This window comes from Bufo gargarizans, chromosome 3, assembly GCF_014858855.1.
Source record: "Bufo gargarizans isolate SCDJY-AF-19 chromosome 3, ASM1485885v1, whole genome shotgun sequence".
Taxonomy (NCBI): domain Eukaryota; kingdom Metazoa; phylum Chordata; class Amphibia; order Anura; family Bufonidae; genus Bufo; species Bufo gargarizans.
In genome coordinates, this window is record NC_058082.1 from 478,000,827 (window position 1) to 478,027,349 (window position 26,523).

General features: G+C 43.1%; 1 protein-coding gene across 5 annotated transcripts in view; it reads right to left on the bottom strand.

Moving 5' to 3' along the window:
• The window catches only part of SPECC1 (sperm antigen with calponin homology and coiled-coil domains 1), a 375,500-nt gene that overhangs the window by 230,853 nt on the left and 118,124 nt on the right, over positions 1–26,523 (bottom strand). Inside the window, exon 1 of one of the 5 annotated variants that reach the window (XM_044283771.1) lies at positions 25,186–25,454. The exons of 3 other annotated variants lie outside the window; for them this stretch is intronic. In XM_044283771.1, the coding sequence (XP_044139706.1) occupies positions 25,186–25,225 (40 nt within the window). In that variant the 5' untranslated portion in view covers positions 25,226–25,454. Of the gene's footprint in view, positions 1–25,185; positions 25,455–26,523 lie in introns of those variants that run through there. One more of the 5 variants, XM_044283774.1, reaches the window with a different exon arrangement.

The window sequence follows — 26,523 nt, forward strand, 5'->3', positions numbered from 1 at the left end:
ACCTAGACGTTGTGGAGAGATGGAATCTGGATTCATGGAGATGTGCGATTTTTACTTCTACTTTTGACTTTGTTTGCATTACTAAAATCGTCTCTTGCAAGATTGAGCTAATTTAATTTCTTTAATTCTTGTAAGGAATCTTCTGTGTACCGCTTTAAGAGATCAGCATATTTGGCAGACAGTCTTTGATAGTTCTCATAAGCAGCATTCAATTGCTTAACAGCGCTCTCTAGGTGCAATACCTCATGAGTTGGTTGAGACAGAGCTGACATGCATTCAACAGTGTTAGACCATAAGTGACTCATGTTACACAGAAGTTCCTCTTTGTCAGCCTCATAGTTCTGTTGAACTTTCCAAGTTTGTTTTGCTAAAGGTTTTTTTTTTTTTTTTTTTTTTAAATGTGGCTTATAGGATCTAACTCCTGATCTGAAGGAAGTTCATGCTCTTACTGTGTATTAGGTTCATCAGATTGTACATTGCCTTGCTGGTGTATTGTGATGATAAGCAGAGGGTTAAATTACAAAGTATGTGTTTGCATAGAAATGCATCAATGTTCTGGCTAGAGGATTGGGTTTCCTAGGCAACCAGTGGGGAGAGGAGCAAGAGGGAAAAGTATAGTAATGGCTGCTTCAAAGTTACTTTCGTTTGCATACAGAGCTTAGATTCACTTGCAGGTAGAAATGCATGTGGCAATACAGACAGTGTAGAAGCTGATTATATAATAGCTGCATGAACAGTCCTTGCAACCAATCTGTGCTGAAAACTGATGAATTATATGCTGAGATTTGCTTGCTGGCTGGAGTATGCAGGCTTGCACTGTGCTTTGCTGCTATGTTCCAGTGTCCATATACATGTCGCTATACATGCATAGCTAGCAAGGATCCTTTAAAAGATATTTGGCTGATCTTCTAAGATCCTTTTACTGATTTTTTGACTGTTCTGCCTCTCCAGTCTAAGCATTGAAAGTGTGATCTCTGAAACGTACACAGTTGTGACGAGATAGCGGTAACCATCAATCTTAGCTGAATTGGCTGACAGTGACTCGATTCAAACAACACCTTGTAGATCGTGAAAAAGTTTATTCCAAACTGTGCAGATCATACACCGATGAACAAATGGATAGGTCACAAAATCATGATGTGAGCAGCTAACAGAATACATGTGGCTGAGATCAAGAGTGAAGCCAAAATGCAAGGGAGAGAGCGGAGGAGACTACAGAGAGAACAGCAGGAGGGGAAGAGAGAAGAGACACACAAAATAAAGAGGCAAACCATGCGTGTGTAACATGACGGACAAAAATTAAACTGGAACGGAATGGACCAGAATGCATTCTGTTCTGGTTTGCTGCATTCCCATGCCGGACACAGCGTTTTTGTGTGTGGCTTGGGAACCTAAAGAAGCCGGATCTGGCAAAACCATGTAAGTCAATGGTACCGAATCCATTTTTTTTCAGATACAAAATGTACTGCATTTCTTGGAAATTGAAGACCATCTATCAGTGCATGCTTAAAAAAAAAAAAAAAAAAACGACAGAACTTTCCAATATACTACCATGTCAGAGCTTCATCGAATTCTAGATCTCTGGTTGTTGTCAATGAATGAAAACATACAGTCGTGGCCAAAAGTTTTGAGAATGACACAAATATTAGTTTTCACAAAGTTTGCTGCTAAACTGCTTTTAGATCTTTGTTTCAGTTGTTTCTGTGATGTAGTGAAATATAATTACACGCACTTCATATGTTTCAAAAGGCTTTTATCGACAGTTACATGACATTTATGCCAAGAGTCAGTATTTGCAGTGTTTGCCCTTTTTTTTCCAGGACCTCTGCAATTCGACTGGGCATGCTCTCAATCAACTTCTGGGCCAATTCCTGACTGATAGCAACCCATTCTTTCATAATCACTTCTTGGAGTTTGTCAGAATTAGTGGGTTTTTGTTTCTCCACCCGCCTCTTGAGGATTGACAACAAGTTCTCAATGGGATTAAGATCTGGGGAGTTTCCAGGCCATGGACCCAAAATGTCAACGTTTTGGTCCCCAAGCCACTTAGTTATCACATTTGCCTTATGGCACGATGCTCCATCGTGCTGGAAAATGCATTGTTCTTCACCAAACTGTTGGATTGTTGGAAGAGGTTGCTGTTGGAGGGTGTTTTGGTACCATTCTTTATTCATGGCTGTGTTTTTGGGCAAAATTATGAGTGAGCTCACTCCCTTGGATGAGAAGCAACCCCACACATGAATGGTCTCAGGATGCTTTACTGTTGGCATGACACAGGACTGATTGTAGCGCTCACCTTTTCTTCTCCGGACAAGCCTTTTTCCTGATGCCCCAAACAATCGGAAAGAGGCTACATTGGAGAATATGACTTCGCCCCAGCCCTCAGCAGTCCATTCACCATATTTTCTGCAGAAGATCAATCTGTCCCTGAGGTTTTATTTGGAGAGAAGTGGCTTCTTTGCTGCCCTTCTTGAAACCAGGTCATCTTCCAAAAGTCTTCGCCTCACTGCGTGTGTGCAGATGCGCTCACACCTGCCTGCTGCCATTCCTGAGCAAGCTCTGCACTGGTGGTACTCCGATACCGCAGCCGAATCCTCTTTAGGAGACGATCCTGGCGCTTGCTGAACTTTCTTGGACGCCCTGAAGCCTTCTTAACAAGAATTGAACCTCTTTCCTTGAAGTTCTTGATGATCCTATAAATTGTTGATTGAGGTGCAATCTTAGTAGCCACAATACCCTTGCCTGTGAAGCCATTTTTATGCAACGCAATGATGGTTGCACGCATTTCTTTGCAGGTCACCATGGTTAACAATTGAAGAACAATGATTTCAAGCATCACCCTCCTCTTAACAGGTTAAGTCTGCCATTTTAACCCAATCAGCCTGACATAATGATCTCCAGCCTTGTGCTCGTCAACATTCTCACCTGAGTTAAGACGATTACTGAAATGATCTCAGCAGGTCATTTAATGATAGCAATGAAATGCAGTGGAAAGGTTTTTTGGGGATTAAGTTCATTTTCATGGCAAAGAAGGACTATGCAATTCATCTGATCACTCTTCATAACATTCTGGAGTATATGCAAATTGCTATTATAAAAACTTAAGCAGCAACTTTTCCAATTTCCAATATTTATGCAATTCTCAAAACTTTTGGCCACGACTGTACATCTAGACACATAGACCTTGAAATACAGAAACACAAGAAAGGGAAACAGGTACAGAGATATAATAAAAATAACACTTATTTTCATTTAAAAAGTACTGTACGTCACAGAAAGGTGGACATGTCATTTTTAATGCCTTTTTTTTTTTTTTTTGGGCTGTTGAATTTAACGGAGAAAATTACTATAATGGGATCCGGTAAAGATCCGACCGCAATTTGGCAAAAAGGCCAAGAATTAGCTGGACAGAAACAGCTCCATACTGTGGTCTGTGTCCGGCCAATCCGCGGAATTCCCTGCTGGAACTGGCGGCCGGATCACGATGTCACAGATGCGAAAGTAGCCCTAAGCAATTCTGTTTGAGCGGAATACATCAGAAGCATAAACTGTTCTTCTGACTGGTTTGCCAATTCACTAAAATGTATCTGTCAGGAAAAGGTTTCAGTCCAGAAGCCCAGACTGGGTTCTAGTAAATTCACTTTTTAGCGGAGGGATTCAACCTCCAGTTATAAACAAAAATTATTTCATCCACTGACAGCAAACAGAGATCTTGAAAATGGTGAGAAACTGGTTCACAAAAGTGTAGAGGAAAAGTGTGTAAGAAAAGTATTCCCCCCCCCCCCACCCCTCAGTTCAGCCAATGATAGGGGTTCTCCTTATCAGCACACTGTGTCTCCCACCTGTGATGTCACCAGGTCACGTAACTCATCAGGGACACATCACTGCTATGACAAGATGACACGAGTCAAATAGGATACAGACACGGGGAGACCGGAGGGTGGCAGAACCAAAGGAAACGCAACCCAGTGGCAGGGAGCAGGTAACTATGCTTCCCTCCGCAGGTCCACTAGGTCCCTGAAGACCAACAACCCCTTTGAGCAGGACTTGTCTGCTCTCTTATTAATAATTGTAAGCCCCATGCAATAACACATTCTGGACTACCAAGTCTTAAACCTCTGAATTCTGCCATTCCTCAGTTATTTCTCCTGGAAATGAATAAACTGATAACAATCGGATAACTCTCTACATACACCAACATTCATAGCTGATTGGGCAGGGTCACAGTATGTAGGGATGGCCCATTGACAAGGAATGGATAAGGCCTGTTTGTCTAGGAGGAATAATAGGGGAATGGAACAATGTAGAGTTTTAAAACTCTTCGTGGGGTATACCAAAATTTACCAAAATAGACATACCGGGAGAGGCAACAGTCCTCTATAATACCCTAAACTGCAGTATAAGCAGAAATAGCAGTTTTACACTCAATATATGTATTGTAAGCATTTGTGGATTTGTTCAGAATTTCTACACTATTAAAAAGAAAAAATACAAATTCAGTGTCCTAAATGACCCGAATAGATTAACATCAAAGCCACCCTGTCCCCTCAATAGAGGGGTTACTCAGAAGTCACTGATGTCTGTTATGCATTTAAAGGGCAGGTCAAGCCTGATGGATATTAACGTAAGGGTCTCACGCTCCCACATATGTAACCCACCACCCTCTGGTGTCACGCAGGAACTGAGGGCAATCTACAAAGCAGAGTGAAGGCAGCAGCTCTTTTTTCTTTCCCTGATAACATTTCCTGGCAAAAAGGAAAATCTACATGATATTACATAAAATCCTGATAGATATAGGTGCCACCTCTGGGATCCACATTTACCTCCAGAATGGGGGGGGTTCCCCAGGTTGGACTTTTTCTGTAACTCTCACAGAAATTAATAAAAAGCACCCTGCCATTCATTCATGCATTGTCTGGATGCAGAGACCAGTGGTAGCGGAGTTGGAGGACCCCTGTCCTGGAATAGGTGCGGGTCCCAGAGGAGAGATTCACATCTACCAGACATTCATGGCATATCTACAGGATGTTAAAGGGAACCTGCCACCATGAAATGCAGTGTAATCTGCTGGCTGCATGTTGTAGAGCAGGAGGAGCTGAGCAGATCGATATATAGTTTTATGGGAAAAGAATAACCTGAAGAGCACAAAGTGTGTGTGTGGGGAGGGAGAGTCTTCTCTTCTGGGTGTAGGGCTGACGTTCGGCGCAGGCGCGCTGAGAAAGGAGCAGCCAAGCGAGCGTCCTTAAGCAGCCAAGCGAGCGTCCTCCGGTAAGGCGCAGGCGCGGGATTTGAGCTGCAGGCAGGGCCAGCTGGAGGATGAGAGTGTTCGCTAGCCCTGTCAATCAAGTGGAGGAGGGGGCGTTATTTCAGACAGAGGATGCGGCAGCTACCAGCAAGTCCGCCCAACTTGCTGATCGTGAAGAAATTTACATATCACTAAAGTCCGATTTTTACTGAAATTACACCACAGCCTGAGGTAAGAGGGGTATATATCGAATCTGTAAACATTAGCAAATATATTAAGTCAAAAACTGAAAATTGGTGTGACAGAAGCCCTTTAACTGCAGGCCCAAGTCACTCAGTGCACCCCTGCTCCTCCTGCTTCCTCTGCCAGCATTTCCCTCTCCTTCTTGATTGACAGGGCCAGTTTAATGCATAGTTATCTCACCTTTTCCTGACAATCAAGGAGAAGGCAGAGCAAGTAGGAGGAGCAAGGTCCCACCCTCAGTGCACTTAACTGCTCATTTGCATATGGATTAAAAGTACTTTTTCTCCAGAATGAAGCAACAGATCACTAAGTGAAAGGTATCATTACATTCAGCTGAGCTAGCCCTACCAGGCATGTCAGGTTTATCACTGAATTTCCTGTTGACAGAATACCCCTGGAAGTTATCATGAATGATAGAAAAATACTTCTCAAACCAACCTTAGTGAACTTTTTTTCATTCCTTCCTTCAGATAATGTGAGACAAAGAAATACACTGCTTCAGATCCAAAATTTCCAGGAACATCGTCCTCACATACGACCACAAAGGATTATCAGGGGTGACCATTCTCACCAAGTCATCTAGAAAGAAACCTGCTGCAATGGATCCTTCTAGTACTAAACTAAGGCTATGTTCACATGTTCCAGATTTGCACTAGGGAAATATTGCAGTGGATTTCAAGAATAATCTAAAGCTCAGATTTCTGCAGCAGATTGACATGCAGATCCGGGGATTTTGAGCGCAGAATCCATGTCAATAATGGGCGCAGAAGATAAAACCCACAGTGAACTCACTATTCCTAACATATTTTATAGAAAATAGGCCACAAATGTGACGTCACTGGTCTAGGGAAAGCTGGAGAAGACCGCAGCACTCACCGGAGCTTCGGTGCCTTCTCAATCAGCTGATCGGCAGAGGTCCCAGGTGTTGGACACCCACCGATGATACTGATGACCTATTCAGAGGATTGGTCATTAGTAAAAAGATTTCAGAAGACCCCCTTAATATAATCTGTTTTCTTAGTTTCATGGTCTACAACATAAGACCGTGTTTACAATTTGTGTTGTGACAGACCTTCAGATGCACATGTGAACAGAGCCTAAGGCTACTTTCACACTAGCGTTCGATCGGATCCGTTCTGAACGGATCCGATCATAATAATGCAGACGGAGGCTCCGTTCAGAACGGATCCGTCTGCATTATTGTTAGCATATAACAGCTAAGTGTGAAAATAGCCTCGTACGGATCCGTCCAGACTTTCAATGTAAAGTCAATGGGGGACGGATCCGCCTGAAGATTGAGCCATATTGTGGCATCTTCAAACGGATCCGTCCCCATTGACTTACATTGTAAGTCTGTACGGATCCGCACGCCTCCGCACGGCCAGGCGGACACCCGAACGCTGCAAGCAGCGTTCAGCTGTCCGCCTGTCCGTGTGGAGGCGAGCGGAGCGGAGGCTGAACGCCGCCAGACTGATGCAGTCTGAGCAGATCCGCTCCATTCAGACTGCATCAGGGCTGGACGGCTGCGTTCGGGTCCGCTCGTGAGCCCCTTCAAACGGAGCTCACGAGCGGACCGACGAACGCTAGTGTGAAAGTAGCCTTAGTCATACAGTTTTTTGCTGAGCCTGAAAGACATATCTGCAGAACCCTCTGAAACCGTACTCCCTTCTACCCTGCCTGTCAGCGTTAACTGTCCTTTTGGTATTCTATTCATGAACCAAAACCTCTAAAATACAACCAGAATAATAAAAAGCAAAACATTTTCATAATACTACTTCTAGAGGAGCAACATAATGTGGGGGCTCCCAGTGTACTCATGTTCTAGGCTGGGGTTTTTGCCATTTTTAGCATCTTTTTGGCAGCTTTTCTTTTTGTGTTCTTTTAGGAGTCTAATGTGAATTATGAAATTCACAACATTTATCAAGCCATTTGCCCCAGAATTTTGAATATTTGCGCAAAGATTTAAAACTGGGTGTGGTTAACTATGCTAATTGGGTGCACTCCAGATTTATCAACTGTGACTTTTCAAAACTTTAAAAAAAAATAAAAAAATTACAAATCTTACTCCAGTAGGGGGTGGTATACAAAAACTTTTTTTTTTTTTTTTTAAAGACAAAAAGTTGTAGATTTATAGAACGGTCTTAAAGAAAAACTCTGTCTTTGCTATCCATGGCAACCAATCACAGCACAGCTTTCATTTTTTAAGATAATATGAACTGGAAGCAACAAAGAATTTTTCTTTTAGACAGTTTGATAAATCGTCCCCAGGGTGTTAAGTTCCCCTTCTTCTCTGCTTGTAAACTTATCGAGCCACTGCCTCCAAATCTCGTACAGGCATAGACTGGCAAGCTGCCTACGTCTTACAGCAACTACTGCCGGCATCGGTCTCAGTATGTACTGCGCATGTGCCGTGCCACCGATATCTTCAGTGCACAAGATCTGGGTGTAGCGACTCGGTGACATCGTAGGTAGAGGAGAAGGAGATCAGTGACCTCACAGCCAGAGGGGCCGCACTTGGGAGTGCAAGGGGGAGACATTAGTTCTAAGAGAAGAGGTGGGTTTGGGATGAAATCGTCCAGCTGGCCACTTGGTTCATTTCAGGGGGGCTGCAGGGGGTATAGGGCCCCCCGTTCTCATGATCATCAGTAGGACCCCCACCGATCTAACAGTTATCCCCCTATCCTGTGGATCGGGGATAACAGGCTACTTTAACACTTGCAATGTCAATTCCGGTATTGAGATCTGGCTGAGGATCTCGATACCGGAATTAAACGGATCCGTTTTGATGCACATCAGGATGCATCTGTTCCTTTGGGTTGCGGTTGTGTGAAATCAAAAAACAGGGGGAAAAAAACAGGTCACTAAATACACTGGAAGTCAATGGGTGACGGATGCGTTTCCTTAGGTTCCTTCCCCCCCCCCCATTTTTAGGACTGGACACAAAACCGCAGCTAGCAGCGGTCTTGCGTCCGGTCATGGAACAGAAGACATCCTGATGAATCCTGAACGGATCTCTTTCCATTCAGAATGCATGAGGACTAAACGGAAACGTATTTTTTCTGGTATTGAGATCCTCTGCCGGGTCTCAATACTGGAAAACAACGACGCAAGTCTGAAAGTAGCCTTAATCTAACCGGAATACCCCTTTAATGTGGTATAAGTTAGACCAGACAGTCTAAAGATTCACCAGATTTATCATCTAGCATCAGCCACTGTGATAAACAGCATTTCCAAACTATCTGTCCACAAGGTAGATAGGATTATGAAATGGAGGAGCATTATCTCTGCTCATTATCCCTTATGCCTGCACTGTGACCTCCCTTTGTGCCTCATACCTGCCCACTGTAGGTACATCATTTTGTGGGGGTTTTTTTTTCCTGTGCTTGGACCGTCTTTACGGTAACACTTTTTCCCTTATTATTCTTGCATTATATCATCATATGCATACCTTCATGGTGTGCATACTTTTGCGCTGTTAAGGCTACATGCACATGGCTGCATCCCATCAATTCTTTTTTTGTGGCTAGCATACAGTCCCATTAATTTCCATGTCTCCACAAAAATTACGGACAGCACAGGGATCTCATCCGCTATCGGCCTCCATGTGCCTTTTTTGCAAAATATAGAACATTTCTTACAAGAGTAGCCAGTGAGAAAGTTGCAGCATGCACATGGATGAACACGCCAGATTACACTACATAAAAACAATGCTGAAGACAACATCACAAGTGTGGATCTACCATGCAGGAGCCCACCTGCAGTGCTGGACTGCCATCACCATCTCCGACAAGGTCATACCACTAATCTCCGACTTCCAGGACCTGGTGCAATAAAAGTCCAGCACTGCAGGCGCCTATTAAAACGTGAAGTTTATGGTTTATAGAAATTCTGACGCGTTTCAAGCTAAGCTAGCTACAGTATTAATAATCATACGATGCTCGATTTTCCTTGTGTGTATCTACGATGTAGAGATGACGGGTGCTGCACATCGGCAGTATAAGAATGGTTCTGTAATATGAAGGAAACACACTACATATTAATATACCCTATACACTGAGAACATATGATCCACAGACCCGAGAAAAACAAGCTACTCTAACTTTGCCAGCTAATACACTGAGGGCAGATGTTCACACACTAAGTAAATGCAATACTTAGAATAAGTATGGGGTATTGATCAGTGTGCAGCTTGTTTATACAGAAAGGTTATGTGTACAGGCAAAAAGCTGTCGACTCATCCAAGATGCTGATTTGTCAGCCATTTTTACTTTGTGTTACTATTTGCTCATTATGTAGGAGGTCTCGAGTATTTACTTCTGTGTGGCCATGATAGTGATTATCAATATTTTAAATTATGGTTCTTTTCAATGGTAAAACAATCAGAATAAAGCTACTTTCACAGCTACGTTTTTCACATCTACGTCATGGATTCAGCAAAAACGCATCCGGTATATAATACGACCAACTGCATCCGTTCTGAATAGATCCCGTTGTATTATATCCCAAATGAAGAAGATGGATCAGTCACTAAATCCATTGCAAGTCAATGGGTGCCGGATCAGTTTTTTTTCGTGTCCCAAAAAACGAATCGGTCACTATTGACTTTCATTGTGTTTCATGACGGATCCATCTCCAGAAGGATATTGATACTTTGGAGAGCGTTCAGAGAACAGCTACTAAACTGGTACATGGATTGCAGGATAAAACTTACCAGGAAAGGTTAAAGGACCTGAACATGTATAGCTTGGAAGAAAGACGAGACAGAGGGGATATGATAGAAACTTTTAAATACATAAAGGGAATCAACTAGGTAAAAGAGGAGAGAATATTTAAAAGAAGAAATACTGCTACAAGAGGACATAGTTTTAAATTAGAGGGGCAAAGGTTTACCAGTAACATCAGGAAGTATTATTTTACTGAGAGAGTAGTGGAGGCATGGAATAGCCTTCCTGCAGAAGTGGTAGCTGCAAATACAGTGGAGGAGTTTAAGCATGCATGGGATCATTTCACTGCATACAAGCAATCCCTTCTCATATTCAAATCCTCACTCGCTGATGCAAAACAGGCCTACTTCTCATCTCTCATATATTCCCTGTCACATAGCCCTAAACAACTTTTTAGCACTTTTAACTCCCTTCTCCCCCCCCCCCCCCCCCCCAGCGCCCCCACCCTCTCTTCTCTTCTCAGCTGAGGACTTTGCCAAATATTTCAAACAAAAGATAGTCCACATCAGAGAAACCTTTACTACACAGTCCCCACAGACCTTCTACACAACTGCTCGGTCCTCTCCCCCCAAAACCCGCTTCTCCACCATTACAGAAGAAAAACTCTCCACTCTACTCTCCAAATCTCATCTGACCACCTGTGCACTTGACCCAATCCCATCCCACCTCATCCCTAACCTCAATGCAGTGTTTATCCCAGCCCTAACTCATCTATTCAATCTATCACTAAACTCTGGTGTCTTCCCCTCTGCTTTTAAACATGCTACCATTACACCCATCCTCAAAAAGCCTTCACTTGACCCATCTTCCTTGTCCAGTTATCGCCCCATATCACTTCTTCCATATGCCTCAAAGCTACTTGAACAACATGTCCATTCAGAACTGTCCTCTTACCTCTCCTCCTGCTCCCTCTTTGACCGCCTACAATCTGGCTTCCGAACCCACCACTCGACCGAGACTGCCCTTACCAAAGTCACCAATGACCTACTGACAGCCAAAACCAAGAAACAATACTCTGTCCTTCTTCTCCTTGACCTGTCCTCTGCCTTCGACACAGTTGACCACTCCCTTCTGTTGCAAACTCTCATCTCTTGGCATCACTGACCTGGCCCTCTCCTGGATCACATCATACCTCACAGACTGGATGTTTAGCGTCTCCCACTCCCGCACCACCTCCTCGTCTCATTCCCTCTCTGTTGGTGTCCCGCAAGGCTCTGTCCTAGGACCCCTGCTCTTCTCAATCTACACTTTTGGCCTGGGATAGCTCATAGAGTCCCATGGCTTTCAGTATCACTCCTACGCCGACGACACACAAATCTACCTCTCTGGTCCGGGCATCACCACCTTACTATCAAGAATCCCACAATGTCTATCTTCTATATCATCCTTCTTCGCCTCTCGCTTTCTTAAACTTAACATGGATAAGACAGAATTCATAATCTTTCCCCCATCTTGTTCAACCCCCCCCCCCCCCAACAGACCTATCTATCACGATCAATGGCTGCACACTCTCCCCAGTCAACAAAGCCCGCTGCCTTGGAGTGACCTTAGATTCTGCCCTTTCCTTCCGACCGCACATCCAAGCCCTTTCCACCACCTGGCGCCTCCAACTCAAAAACATCTCCCTCATCCATGCTTTCCTTAACTTTGAATTTGCGAAAATGCTTGTACATGCCCTCATTATCTCCCGCCTAAACTACTACAACATTCTCCTCTGTGGCCTTCCATCTAGCACTCTGGCACCCCTCCAATCTATCCTCAACTCTGCTGCCCGACTAATCCACCTCTCACCTTATAACTCCTCTGCCTCTCCCCTCTGCCAATCCCTTTACTGGCTCCCCATTGCCCAACGAATCCACTTCAAAGTACTAACAAACACATACAAGGCCGTCCATAACCTGTCCCCTCCCTACATCTCTGAGCTACTTTCCCGATACACCCCCACACGCACTCTCCGATCCTCACAAGACCTCCTTCTCTCCTCTTCCCACAATCGACTCCAAGATTTCTCCCGTGCATCCCCCATACTCTGGAACTCGCTACCCCAACATATCAGACTCTCACCTACAGTGGAATCCTTCAGAAGAAACCTGAAAACCCACCTCTTCAGACAAGCCTACAACCAGTGACCCTGCTGCCTCTATACCGCCATGACCAACTTAACCCGCACCTACTGTGTCCGTCTCCCATACCATGTAGATTGTAAGCCCTCACGGGCAGGGCCCTCTCCTTCTGTACCAGTTTGTAACTCATCTTGTTTACGATTAGTGCAATTGTCTGTATTATGTATGTGCACCCCTTATCATATGTACAGCGCTATGGAATGAATGGCGCTTTAATAATAATAATAATAATAATAATAATAATAATAATAAGGCCATAATTTATATAAGATAGGGCCAGGGGCTATTCATAGTATTCAGTATATTGGGCAGACTAGATGGGCCAAATGGTTCTTATCTGCCGACACATTCTATGTTTCTATGATCAGTATCCCATGATGCACACAAAAACGCTGCTTGCAGAGCTTTTGTGCGTGTCACAGGAACGGAATGCATTCTGGTGCACTCCGTTCAGTTTTGTCCCCATTGACAATGAATAGGGACAAAACTAAAGCATTTTCCTACGGTTTTGAGATCCTATGACAGATCTCAATAGCGGAAAGGGAAAGCGCAGGTGTGAAAGTAGCCTCAGTTATGTTCCAACGCACTGATATCTGAGCAATGCTTGGAATGGATCGGTCAAAGTAAAAATAGAATAACAGCCCATAATGGCCAATTTATGCGCACAGAAGAATTTCTGTACCAAAAAGGTACACAGACCATTTCACAAATTGAGAAAGTTCTTTCAAATCAGTTGGAGATCATAAAGAATTATTTTTATCAAATTGTTTTTTTTACATTATTGTATATTACTTTGTATTACTTTTTTATATTAGTTATAGCACTGTTGTATTTTATACTACCGGTACGGTAATTCCTTTTTTAAATTACTTTTGTATTTAGTATTTTATACTAATTCTTAGTTTATATTTTATATTACTTTTAAAAAAAAATATGTTATTTTATATTTCCTTCATATTTTAAAATGCGACTACTGTAGAAAATCATTATTTCCTTTAGGCTGTTCAGAATTCTTAGTTTCGACTGACAGGGAAAATCCACCTGAGGATATCTTAGCGCTATGGTTTGTGAATGAAATGCAAATGAACCACAAAGTAATACATTCCTGGCCACTGAGGCAGAGTGGGATTTTGTAGAAGGATTGTAGGTTAAAGGGAGTCTGTCACCTACATAACATGTTTTAAACTGATATAGCTCTGTGGGAGGCAGATCCATAACACTGATGGTACCCATGCTTCGTTTTTCAGAGCCTCCAAAAAGTACCTAAAATTAAGTTTTAAAAATATGCAAATTACCCATCGCAAGTGCCCAGGGGCGGAGAGTGTGCTCCCCGCCTTACTTACTCCCGCTGTATCGTACGGCCAGCCCTGTATCCTTGCGGCGTCATTCTAATCTCCATTCATAATCTATTGCCTGTTTGCTTCACCGCCGGGTCCGGGCAGTACATTGCCCACTGTGGGCAGAGGCATACTGATATGCCGTGTGTATGCGCCAGTTACGTACACCGGCGGTAAAGCGCACAGGCTCTGGATTATGAATGGAGACGAAAATGACCCAGCAAGGATTCAGGGCTGGCCGGACGATACAGAGGGGAGGAGTCAGGAGCAAGTAAGGCGGGGAGCACTGGGCACTCGCAGCACACTCTCCGCCCCTGGGCACTTGCCATAGGTAATTTGCATATTTTTTTAAACTTTATTTTAGGTACTTTGGAGGTTCTGAAAAACTAAACATGGGTACCATCAGTGTTATGGATCTGCCTCTCACAGAGCTATATCATCAGTTTAAAACATGTTATGTAGGTGACAGACTCCCTCAACTACAGGAAACAAAAACGTATTAGCTGCTGAATCTACAAGCACCATTTGAGTGACTGGATCTCCAAGTTTCTAGTCCTGGAGGACGGAGGACAATTGGGATGAGACCACACACACACACCACTTTTGTAACTGAACTGTTGAATCACTCAAAAGTCATGTAAACTTGGGGTAAATCTTCACAAAATGACAAGTCAGGTGACAATTGCTTTTCAATTAGAATTTATGATTAAGCTACTTACTATACTTGTAGGAGGCAACACAGCAAAGCTCTGAAGTCTTATACTGCCACTCATGGTTCATCAGAAGTCACCATGGAGCAACAGCTAAATTACTGAAGTTAAGGGCTCATTCACACAATCGTATTTTACTTCCTGCGTCCATTCCACAATTTTGCGGATTGGATGTGGACCCATTCATTTCAATGCGGCCGCAAAACATGCATGTGCTGTCCACATCCAAACATCCATTCCGCAGCCCCGCAAAAAAGATAGAACATGTCCTATTCTTGCCCGTTTTGTGGACAAAAATAGGCATTTCTAACACAAGGACAGGACGTTGCAAGCGGCAAAATGCGAAACGCACACGGATCCCCAATTCGTGGTCAGCAAAAACAGACATGGTTGTGTAAACAAAATTTACTTCGATCCTTCCAGTCACCAAATAACCATATACATAGCCTCTGCTGAAAGTCTTGAATACGAGGGAACCATCATCAAGCCCGAGAGTGGTTTTGTTCTTTTGTATAATATCTACTCCAAGTTTCCAAGCCAAGAACATCTCATCATCTGTACATACTACTAGTAAGGTACACAAATGTTTGTCACCTCTTAATCAGGCATGGTGACAAACCATGAAGAACCAGTTCTCAAAGTCTGATACATCTAATTTTAAAACCAGTTTTTTTCCTTTTTAATCATTTACATACCAAAATACTCCAAGAATGACAATTACATTTTTGGTTCAAGCACATATCTTAAATCATTAAATTCAAAGCTAACCTTTAAATGCCACCAATGACTAAACATTTAGAGAGGGTGTGTGGTTCTCTATTACACATTCAGATACACAAAAGAGGCTTAGAGGGGATGATTCTGGGAAGTATTATAAGGGTGGGGATGTTCTAGTAACTACTAGATCACAGGATAACCTCTTTTGGAATATGTGGCAACCTACAGTAAACAAAGCGTTTTAGTAATGGTAAAATTAGAAGCCACTTAAATGGAGTTTTTTGAGTGTTTTATACTGATGACCTATCCAAGGGGTCATCACTATCTGATCGGTGGGCTTCCACCTCCCAACACCCCCACTGATCAGCTGCTTGAAGAGGCCTCTTGCAGTTTACCCCAGGCTAGTGACATCACACTCAGTCATGTGGCCTAGGCGCAGCTCAGTCCCATTTAAGTGAATGGGGCTGGGCTGCAATACCAATCACAGTCAATATCCAATGGACAGGGTTGTGCTTTGTAAGCTGCGAGACCAGAGCTCCGCAGCCTCCTCAAACAACTGAACAGTGGGGGTCCCAGGTGTAGAACCCCACTGATCAGATACTGATAACTTGGGCTACATTCACACGAACGTATTTTGTTTCAGTGTCCATTCTGTTTTGGTTTTTGCGGATAGGATGCAGACTCATTAATTTCAATGGGTCCGCAAAAAACGTGGACAGCACACCGTGTGATATCCGCGCACTCATATGTCCATTCCGTAGCCCCGCAAAAAATAAAATAAAAAGAAATATAGAACATGTCCTATTCTTGTCCATTTTGTGGACAGGGATAGGCATTGTTAAAATGGATCTGAAAAAAATAAATAAATAAAATAAAAAAAGCGATATGGACGTCAACCTTTTTTTTTTGCGCATACGGTCGTGTGAATGTAGGCTCGTGCACATGAACATATTTTCTTTCTATGTTCATTGCGTTTTTTTTTTGCAGACCGTATACGGAACCATTGATTTCAATGGGTCCACAAAAAAATAGAACATGTCCTATTATTGTCCGTATGTCCATATTATGGACAAGGATAGAACTGTTCTAGTAGGGGCCAGCTGTTCCATTCCGCAAAATGCACATGGATGTCATCCGTATTTTTGTGGATATGTTTTTTGCGAACCGCAAAACACATATGGTTGTGTGCATGAGCCCCTATTCTGAGGATTGGTCACCAGTGTTAAATACTTTGCATACCACACTTAAAAAAATACCATAAATATAGTAGCAATGCAAAAACACCATGTAGCACATGTTAAAAAATACAACATAAAAGCATTTAAACCTGATACCATCATTTTGTCATGGAAATAAAAGACCGAAACAAGTTGACTTCCAAGGATGGTGTTTCTCCAGTTTTACTCAGTCTTTTATTAACCTTTAAAAGTCCACATTGTAAAGTACTTTATAATGGGAGGACTCGTGTGATAACTTATGGTCGAGTAGATCAATTCCTCTGTAAATGAGCATAAGACATCCTCTATACAACTACCGTAGTAATAAACTATATGCTTAAGAAGTATTTACTATCTTCAAGGAATCCATAGCAAGGTGAATTCTTGACTTAATTATAATAATCTATATTTATATAGCACCACCATATTCCACAGCACTTTACAATTCAGAGAGTTCATGTAGATAACAAAAGACAAAGTTACCGGCTAATATACAACTGAAACACTAGGAGTGAGGGCACAGTTTGCAAGAGCTTACAATCTTTGGTAAGCACGGAGAACGTTGAGGTGCTCACAGGAGTTGTTCATACTATAGAATTAAATTTTTTTTTTTTATTCTCATTTTTTTATTTTTATTTTTTTTACACACACAAGAACAGATCACACATTGCAATCAGTCACTTTGGTCTGTGCCTACATGGACTCGGAATGCAATTTATCCCCATCTCAGGCATAAATACAGGTAAACATTAACCTATTAGGCCTTGTTCACATGGTCATCAGAGGCTCAATTCATGCCTTTTCCTCATAATGACATACACCACTGTGGAACCCGCTAGACCTCATTATAAGTCAGTGGAGTCTACCTGGTGGGGGTTGCGTTCTTCGTTACACAGGTTTTTGGAGCAGGTAATGACTACAAAAGCAATGGTATAACTACAGTTTATAGGGCAGGGCACCGTAGCAAAGTCAAGAATGCCCCACAACCACCACCTGCAGAGCCGAGTTAGACCTCTATCATAAAGGAGAACCCACATAGTGGAATTAGATATAGAAGAGCTAAGGCAGTGACACCGATTTATCGAACTGGGGTTGTCTTTATTTGGGAGTAAATTAAGACTTTTCTGTCATTTTTACTTCTATGACAAAGTCTGCAACAGGCCAACGTTATTTTTTGCTCTTGCCAAATCAACTTCAGGCATCCAGCTGTTTTATGCGTTCCTGTAGAGCAAGTTGGATTTTGGCCTTATTTATCATAGAGGACAATTCTCAAAATAATTGTTTCAACTGCTCTCCACTCCTGACCTGCCTTATCTGTGGCTGGTGAAAAGTCAGAATACGATAGTTTGTATGTTCTAAACTCAACAAGCTCCACTGGGGAAAGAACCCATGTGAAGGGTTACAGCGCTGTAAAATATTAGGGTTGTAAAAGAAATGAAGAAATAAATCAGCAGAATACAGGAGGAAGAGATGTAAGCTGTAATAAATTGGTATCTGAGCTAACAGGCAAGCCCTCGGAGCAATTCTATGACCGAGAAATGCAAATGTAGAATCACCAGATAGTGCTGAACTGAACAGTTTGCCAATTTGCATGCAGGATGGAAAAAAGTTAGGCCCGTTATGGCCTCTTTCACACGAGCATGTCCGGATGCGTTGCGGCAAACCCGCGCGAGTAGGTACACAATTGCAGTCAGTTTTTATTGCGTTCGTGCAATGCGTTTTGCACGCGCGTGATAAAAAACTGAATGTGGTACCCAGACCCGAACTTCTTCACAGAAGTTCAGGTTTGGGTTCAAGGTTGTGTAGATTGTATTATTTCCCCTTATAACATGGTTACAAGGGGAAATAATAGCATTTTGAATACAGAATGCATAGTATAATAGTGCTGGAGGGGTTAATAAATAAAAAATAATTGAACTCGCCTTAATCCACTTGCCGGCATCTCTTCTGTCTTATGTGATGAATAAGACCTTTGATGATGTCACTGCGCTCATCACATGGTCCACCACATGATCTTTTTACCATGGTGATAGATCATGTGATGGACCATTTGATGATCGCAGTGACGTCAAAGCTCCTTTTCCTCACAGATGAAGACAGAAGAGATGCCGGGCTGCACGAACAAGTGGATTAAGCCCAATTGTACAGTACTATGCATGCTGTATTCAGAATGCTATTTTCCCTTATAACCATGTTATAAGGGAAAATAATAATGATCGGGTCTCCATCCCGAGCGTCTCCTAGCAACCGTGCGTGGAAGAAAAAAAAAAAAAAAAAAAAAAAAAAAAAACGCACCGTATCCGCACTTGCTTGCGGATGCTTGCGATTTTCACGCAGCCCCATTCACTTCTATGGGGCCTGCGTTGCGTGAAAAAACGCACAAAATAGAGCTTGCTGCGATTTTCACGCAACGCACAAGTGATGCGTGAAAATCACCGCTCATGTGCACAGCCCCAAATAAATGAATGGGTCTGGATTCAGTGCGGGAGCAATGCATTCAAATCACGCATTGCACCCGCGCGGAAAACTCACCCGTGTGAAAGGGGCCTATATATTAAACGGATTTTCAGAGATTTTGACACCGATCACCTTATCCCAAGGATAGGTCATCATCAGAATATGATCGGTGGGGGGCCGAAACCCAGAACCCCTGCCGATCAGCTGTTTTGAGAAGGCACCGGTGCACCTGTGAGCACCATGGCCTTCTCAGTGCTCACCAAGCACAGCACCGTACATTGAATAGCGGCTGTGCTTGTTAGTACACTCTGCCCCATAGAAGTGGATGGGTCTGAGCTGCAATACCAAGCACTGCTGGTATACAATGTACGGCGACGTGCTTTGTGAGCACGGAGAAGGCCAGTGCCTTCTCAAACAAGCTGACTGGTGGGGGTCCTGGGGGTCCGACCCCCACCGATCAGATACTGATGACCTATCCTGAGGATAGGTCATTAGTATCAAAAAAACAAGTTTTTCCATCTCCTTGTGAAGAGCCTACATCACTGTTCTGATTCTCACCAACCAATAAAATGGGGACAAGACAAACCTGATAATGGACCCCTTCTCTCCATAGGATTCAAAAACAAAACAAGAGACTCTAGCTTGTGATACACATCAAATCTACCTGCCAACCATCCAAGGTCATTGGGACCTCCAAACTCTCCCCTGATGGCAGATGTTGGGGAAAATAAGGCTCTGGCATGTTGTATTTCAACTACTCAACGCTTTTGTGTCTAGCAGTGGCTTTCTCCTCCTCTCCATTCACCATATATGCAATACTCAGCCGAGTAGGTATGTATGGGAGGATTGGGAAATAAGACAGCTGTCAATAGTGAGGCCAGAAGTTATGTGAAGGCCTAGCTTCTCCTAATCTGAGCGAAAAAATGTTCCATAAAAACGTTATAAAAAAAATATTCTAAATATATATATATTTTAAAATATAAACGAGTATCTTGAGCCTAACCAACCGCCCCTTTATTAGTAGATCAGAAACTCTAAGGCCTCTTGCACACGACCGTATGGCTTTTTCAGTATTTTGCGGTCGGCAAAAAAAGGAATCGCAAAAAATACGGATGACGTCCGTGTGCATTCCGTATTTTGCGGAACGGAACAGCTGGCCATGGTTATGCGGACAATAATAGGACATGTTCAATCTTTGAACGGAAAAAGGGAAGGCATACGGAGTACCTTCCTTTTTTTTTTGCGGATCCATTGAAATGAATAGTTCCGTATACGGAACGCAAAAAAATAAAAAAATAAATGTTTGTGTGCAAGAGGCCTAAAGTGTATATGCACTTGAATTAGAGATTTTGTCTTATTTTACAGGTTGAGATTTACGCAGTTTTCTGGTAGCTCCCATCACTGCATGCTGTAGATCAGAGATAAGTCCATCCAGTATGCGGACCATGGCTGCCAAGGCATGTAGTACTAAATCCAAGCCACTGGTCATCCAGACAAGCTATGGAGAACATATATTTCTGCTTCTTCTAGCTATGCCTTCTCTGTTCGTTGCTTGGTGAAACCTTTCAGGCAGAGATCATAAAGCGATCCGGGCTGGCAGCTTTACAGGGCACCTTACACTGGAGCATCAGACTGCAGAGCTCTGCATCATGTGTCACATCTTGTTTGACATCTTGTAAGATTGAACTTGATCTAATAAACGACTGATCAATATTCAGCATCTGCTCCACGTCAGAGGGTCACACATTCCTATAGACTTAGACACTGCAACCCTACACCATCATGCTATGTAAGCTCCATCGGTAATACTGTATAACTGGAGCTGTCACTATACACAGGGTTTCTTCTCTAGTCGCAGAGCTCAGTTTTTTTACAACTACACTACGTGCAGAATTATTAGGCAAATGAGTATTTTGACCACATCATCCTCTTTATGCATGTTGTCTTACTCCAAGCTGTATAGGCTCGAAAGCCTACTACCAATTAAGCATATTAGGTGATGTGCATCTCTGTAATGAGAAGGGGTGTGGTCTAATGACATCAACACCCTATATCAGGTGTGCATAATTATTAGGCAACTTCCTTTCCTTCGGCAAAATGGGTCAAAAGAAGGACTTGACAGGCTCAGAAAAGTCAAAAATAGTGAGATATCTTGCAGAGGGATGCAGCACTCTTAAAATTGCAAAGCTTCTGAAGCGTGATCATCGAACAATCAAGCGTTTCATTCAAAATAGTCAACAGGGTCGCAAGAAGCGTGTGAAAAACCAAGGCGCAAAATAACTGCCCATGAACTGAGAAAAGTCAAGTGTGCAGCTGCCAAGATGCCACTTGCCACCAGTTTGGCCATATTTCAGAGCTGCAACATCACTGGAGTGCCCAAAAGCACAAGGTGTGCAATACTCAGAGACATGGCCAAGGTAAGAAAGGCTGAAAGACGACCACCACTGAACAAGACACACAAGCTAAAAAGTCAATACTGGGCCAAGAAATATCTCAAGACTGATTTTTCTAAGGTTTTATGGACTGATTAAATGAGAGTGAGTCTTGATGGGCCAGATGGATGGATTGGTAAAGGGCAGAGAGCTCCAGTCCGACTCAGACGCCAGCAAGGTGGAGGTGGAGTACTGGTTTGGGCTGGTATCATCAAAGATGAGCTTGTGGGGCCTTTTTGGGTTGAGGATGGAGTCAAGCTCAACTCCCAGTCCTACTGCCAGTTTCTGGAAGACACCTTCTTCAAGCAGTGGTACAGGAAGAAGTCTGCAAGGTAAGAAAAACATGATTTTCATGCAGGACAATGCTCCATCACACGCGTCCAAGTACTCCACAACGTGGCTGGCAAGAAAGGGTATAAAAGAAGAAAATCTAATGACATGGCCTCCTTGTTCACCTGATCTGAACCCCATTGAGAACCTGTGGTCCATCATCAAATGTGAGATTTACAAGGAGGGAAAACAGTACACCTCTCTGAACAGTGTCTGGGAGGCTGTGGTTGCTGCTGCACGCAATGTTGATGGTGAACAGATCAAAACACTGACAGAATCCATGGATGGCAGGCTTTTGAGTGTCCTTGCAAAGAAAGGTGGCTATATTGGTCACTGATTTGTTTTTGTTTTGTTTTTGAATGTCAGAAATGTATATTTGTGAATGTTGAGATGTTATATTGGTTTCACTGGTAAAAATAAATAATTGAAATGGGTATATATTTGTTTTTTGTTAAGTTGCCTAATAATTATGCACAGTAATAGTCACCTGCACACACAGATATCCCCCTAAAATAGCTAAAACTAAAAACTACTTCCAAAAATATTCAGCTTTGATATTAATGAGTTTTTTGGGTTCATTGAGAACATGGTTGTTGTTCAATAATAAAATTAATCCTCAAAAATACAACTTGCCTAATAATTCTGCACTCCCTGTATTTTACCTTTAAATATCAAGAAATGAGGATAAAAAAACCATATACTAAAAGGGTTGTGTTATGTCATATCCTAACCATGACCTTAACATCTATGGCCCAATTTTGAAGATGTTCTGATATCCCTTTGCTAAATATTATTATTGCTAACATTAATAATTATAACACATAAGAATGTATGTTCACCCTCGAGCAACAGCGATATGATATATGTATCTCAAACTGGTATTACTGGACGACCTGTAAATATGCAGTTCCATTACCATTGTAAGGCTACTTTCACATCAGCGTTTTTGCTGGATCCGTCATGGATCAGCAAAAATGCTTCCGTTCTGATAATACAACCACCTGCATCCGTTATCGAAAGTCAATGGCGGACGGATCCGTTTTCTATTGTGTCAGAGAAAACGGATCCGCCACCATTGACTTACATTGTGTGTCAGGACGGATCTGTCTTGCTTCGCATCCCAGGACGCACTAAAAAAAGCTGCTTGGAGCGTTATTCTGTCAGCGATGGGGACACAACCAAACGGAACGGAATGCATTCTGGTGCATTCCATTTTGTATAGTTCAGTTTTGTCCCCAATGAATGGGGACAAAACGGAAGTGTTTTCCCACGCTATTGAGAGCCTATGACGGATCTCAACAGCGGAAAGGGAAAGCGCAAGTGTGAAAGTAGCCTAACTCATGAATATCTCTAACAGTTTTGAACCCTTCTATATTTTTTTTATTGTAGAACCTTGTAGAAAAAATTTTAATCATACTGTTATCTCCAACTTTTTCTTTTCGCCTCTTTCTCCTCTTTCCATTCTTTATTACTTTACTTTCCTCCCTTAAAGGAAGTCTGTCACCTCCAATACCAGTACTGCTCCTGGTGCCCTCTAAGGCCTATTGCACACGACCGTATGGCTTTTTCAGTGTTTTGCAATCCGTTTTTCGCAGATCCGTTGTTCCGTTTTTTGTTTCCGTTGTGTTTCCGTTTCTGTTCCATTATTCTGTTCCGTTTGGCATATACAGTAATTACATAGATAAAATTGGGCTGGGCATAACATTTTCAATAGATGGTTCAGCAAAAAACGGAACGGAAACGGAAGACATACGGATGCATTTCCGTATGTGTTCAGTTTTTTTGCAGACCCATTGACTTTAATGGAGCCACGGAACGTGATTTGCGGGCAATAATAGGACATGTTCTATCATTAAAACGGAACGGAAAAACGGAAATACGGAAACGGAATGCATACGGAGTACATTCCGGTTTTTTTGCGGAACCATTGAAATGAATGGTTCCATATACGGAACGCAAAAAACAGCCAGTAAACGGGGGGGGAAAAAAAAAAACAGTCGTGTGCAGGAGGCCTAACTCACATACACCCCCTATCCCAGACCTACTTTTGTGTTCCTTTTTAGTTTTTTATTGCCCCCTGAAAACCACCTTTATATTGGTATGCAAATAAGCGTAAGAGTCCAAGGGGCAGTATCTATTTACAATGGAGCCCAGCCTCTCCCAATGTCATGAAGCAACTGCTGGAAATATCACGCAGGAGCACCTCTCCGCTTTGTTTGTGCAAGCGGCGTCTGGGACCTTCTATGGGCAGTGTCTTCAACTGCGCTGAAAGACTGTGCAGCGCAGTTGATGAAGACACTGCAAATAGAAGGGCCCCAATGGCGCAGGCACAAATACAGCAGTGAGGTGTTCCTGTGAGCTTTCCAGCAGTCCCTTGATGATGGGAGAGGAAGTGACGAGGGGATGGTCAGGGGCTCCGTTTTGAATAGGTACTTTTATGCTCATTTGCATACCAATACAAAGATGATTTTCAGGGGGAATAAAAAACTAAAAAGGAACACAAAAGTACATCTGAGATAGAGCGTATGTGAGCTAGAGGGCAACAGTAATAGTATAAAACGTGTATTGATGGTAACAAACTCCCTTTAATTGTTATATGGGGATTTCAGCCCCTCATAATTTTTTTGTAGTTCTCCATTTAAAAGTTCTATCATTCATTGAGTGATTCTAGTATTCTCATTATAAGATTACTGACTTTGTTATATATAATCTTTATAACCCAAAAAACACAAAGGAAACAGAACAAGAAATTAATCTGACAATCAGAACTAAAAACCGAGGCTGGGTTCACACCAGTGCTAGAGGAGCAGAACAATGAAAATAACGGATGTGCCGGATTCTGCGCATAACTGCACCGAATGGCGCCAAACAGACCCCATTGGCTATAATAGTATCTGTTCAGTATGCCTCCTTTTTACCAGAAAAAAAAAAAAGTCTTGCCCACGTGCTCTGTTTGACAGAATCTGTGATGGGGGTCCCAACCGGAGCCTCCAACTCCAACTCCCAGTATGTTTCATTCACGTCTATGGGAGTCAGAAGAGTACCTGAGCATGTTTACATGCTGGGAGTTGTAGTTTAGACTTTTGTTGAACATTTTTTGTTAAATATTCGACACAGACCTGATTTGTTGTCACTTGTTGCCTCTTACAAAAAAAAAAAAACTATAAGTGTGGACGGAGCCAGAACAATAAATACATGGTTCATGGCTGGCGTTAGACGTGTGCACGTTGTTTGTGCCAAACCAGTATTAAGCTCAAATGGACAGTGTTATACACACACACTAATATATCTATATACACACACCAGTATATATACACATATACCCTAATAATTGGTGAAATGCCAAATACACCCATCCAAATACTGCAGGCCCATATTATGTAACAGGTGCCCTCAGTTTATTAGCTGGCGGCCCCCAGAGAGGGCTCCTGGGCACATCCGCCTCCCTATGCAAATTGCCATAAATCTACATTGTGTCCATCCATTGTATCCTGCCAAACTATCCTCCTGCCCAGCAGCCCCTATGCCAGGAGGGCAGGGTAAACTTCCCCGCTGCAGGGGGTGAGACAGGACCCGGCTCCCTGCGCTCCCAGGACAGGGCTGCACACAAGGTCACAGCTCCATCCACAATGGGCAGAGAACCCACAAACCTTGCTCCTGCTCCTCAGGCTTGGCCGGCTGGTTCCCCATGATGCAGGGCTGTGCTCAGACCGGTGACATTGGCCGCTCTGCCCGGGCTCTGGCTCCAGACATATTCCAAGTGACTTGTGGTAATGCTTCTACATGGAGGACTCCAGCAGCAGCAGCAGCAGCAGCAGCACTGGGAGCCGAGCCCGTGTGTCAGGGCAGAGCTGGACATCCCGCCTCCTCATTACAATACCGTGCAGCACAGAGAGGCAGGGCTCTGCAGTTAATTAGCCGGCTGCTGCCTCAGGAAAGAAAGCCTAGAGGTGACTCAGCATGTGACGCAGGCCACGCCGGGGCCACTGGGGGGCGCTGCAGGCTGCACGTCCTATACTCGTATTCTCCTCACACTATAACGGCCTCAGGTTCCTGAAGCTAAAATCAGGAATGGATTATAAAATGAGAGAAAGTATAAAGGGCAGGTAGCTATTTACACCCGGTATATAAAAACGGTTGGAAAAACCCCTTTTGTGACTTTTTAAACACTGATGCAAGAATATTTTCCTGCACAAGCGGTTTTACGCCGTCTTTGCCACTTGGGAGTTATACACTCCAGGTGCACGGGATGCCGTACATGCACCCAATTTATCATGAGTAGCACGCCTGCTCAAATTATGCGCATCTTCCAGCAGCGCAGGGGAAAATCAAAAGATCTGTCTAAGGCCCCATGCACACGACCATTTCTTTTTTATTTTTGTCCACATCCGATCCGCAGTTTTTGCAGCTCGGATGCGGACCTGTTCACTTCAATGGGGCCGTAAAAGATGCGGACAGCACTCCGTGTGCTGTCCGCATCCGTTGATCCGTTCCGTAGCCCCGCAAAAAAAAATATAAGATGTCCTATTCTTGTCCGAATAGGCATTTCTACAATGAGCCGCCCATTCCGTTCTGCAAATTGCGGAAGGCACACGGGCGGCTTCCGTGTTTTGCGGACTGCAAAAAACGGAACGGTTGTGTGCATGAGGCCTAAGGGTACTTTCCCACTAGCGTCTTTCTTTTCCGACACTCAGTTTCATCCCCCATGCATTCTGAATGGAGAGAAATCCGTCCAGGATGCATCAGGATGTCTGCAGTTCAGTCACTGAACGGCGTTTTGGACGGAGGAAATACTGCAGCATGCTGAGGTATTATCTCCGTCCAAAATTCCAGATCAGTTGCCGGATCCGGCATTAATTTACATTGAAATGTATTACATTGAAATGGATCCGGCCTTCCGGTAAAAATGTGAAAAAGAATATATAACTGATCCATTTCTCCGGCTGAAATACGGAGAGACTGATCCGTCTACAAATGCTGTCCGTTTG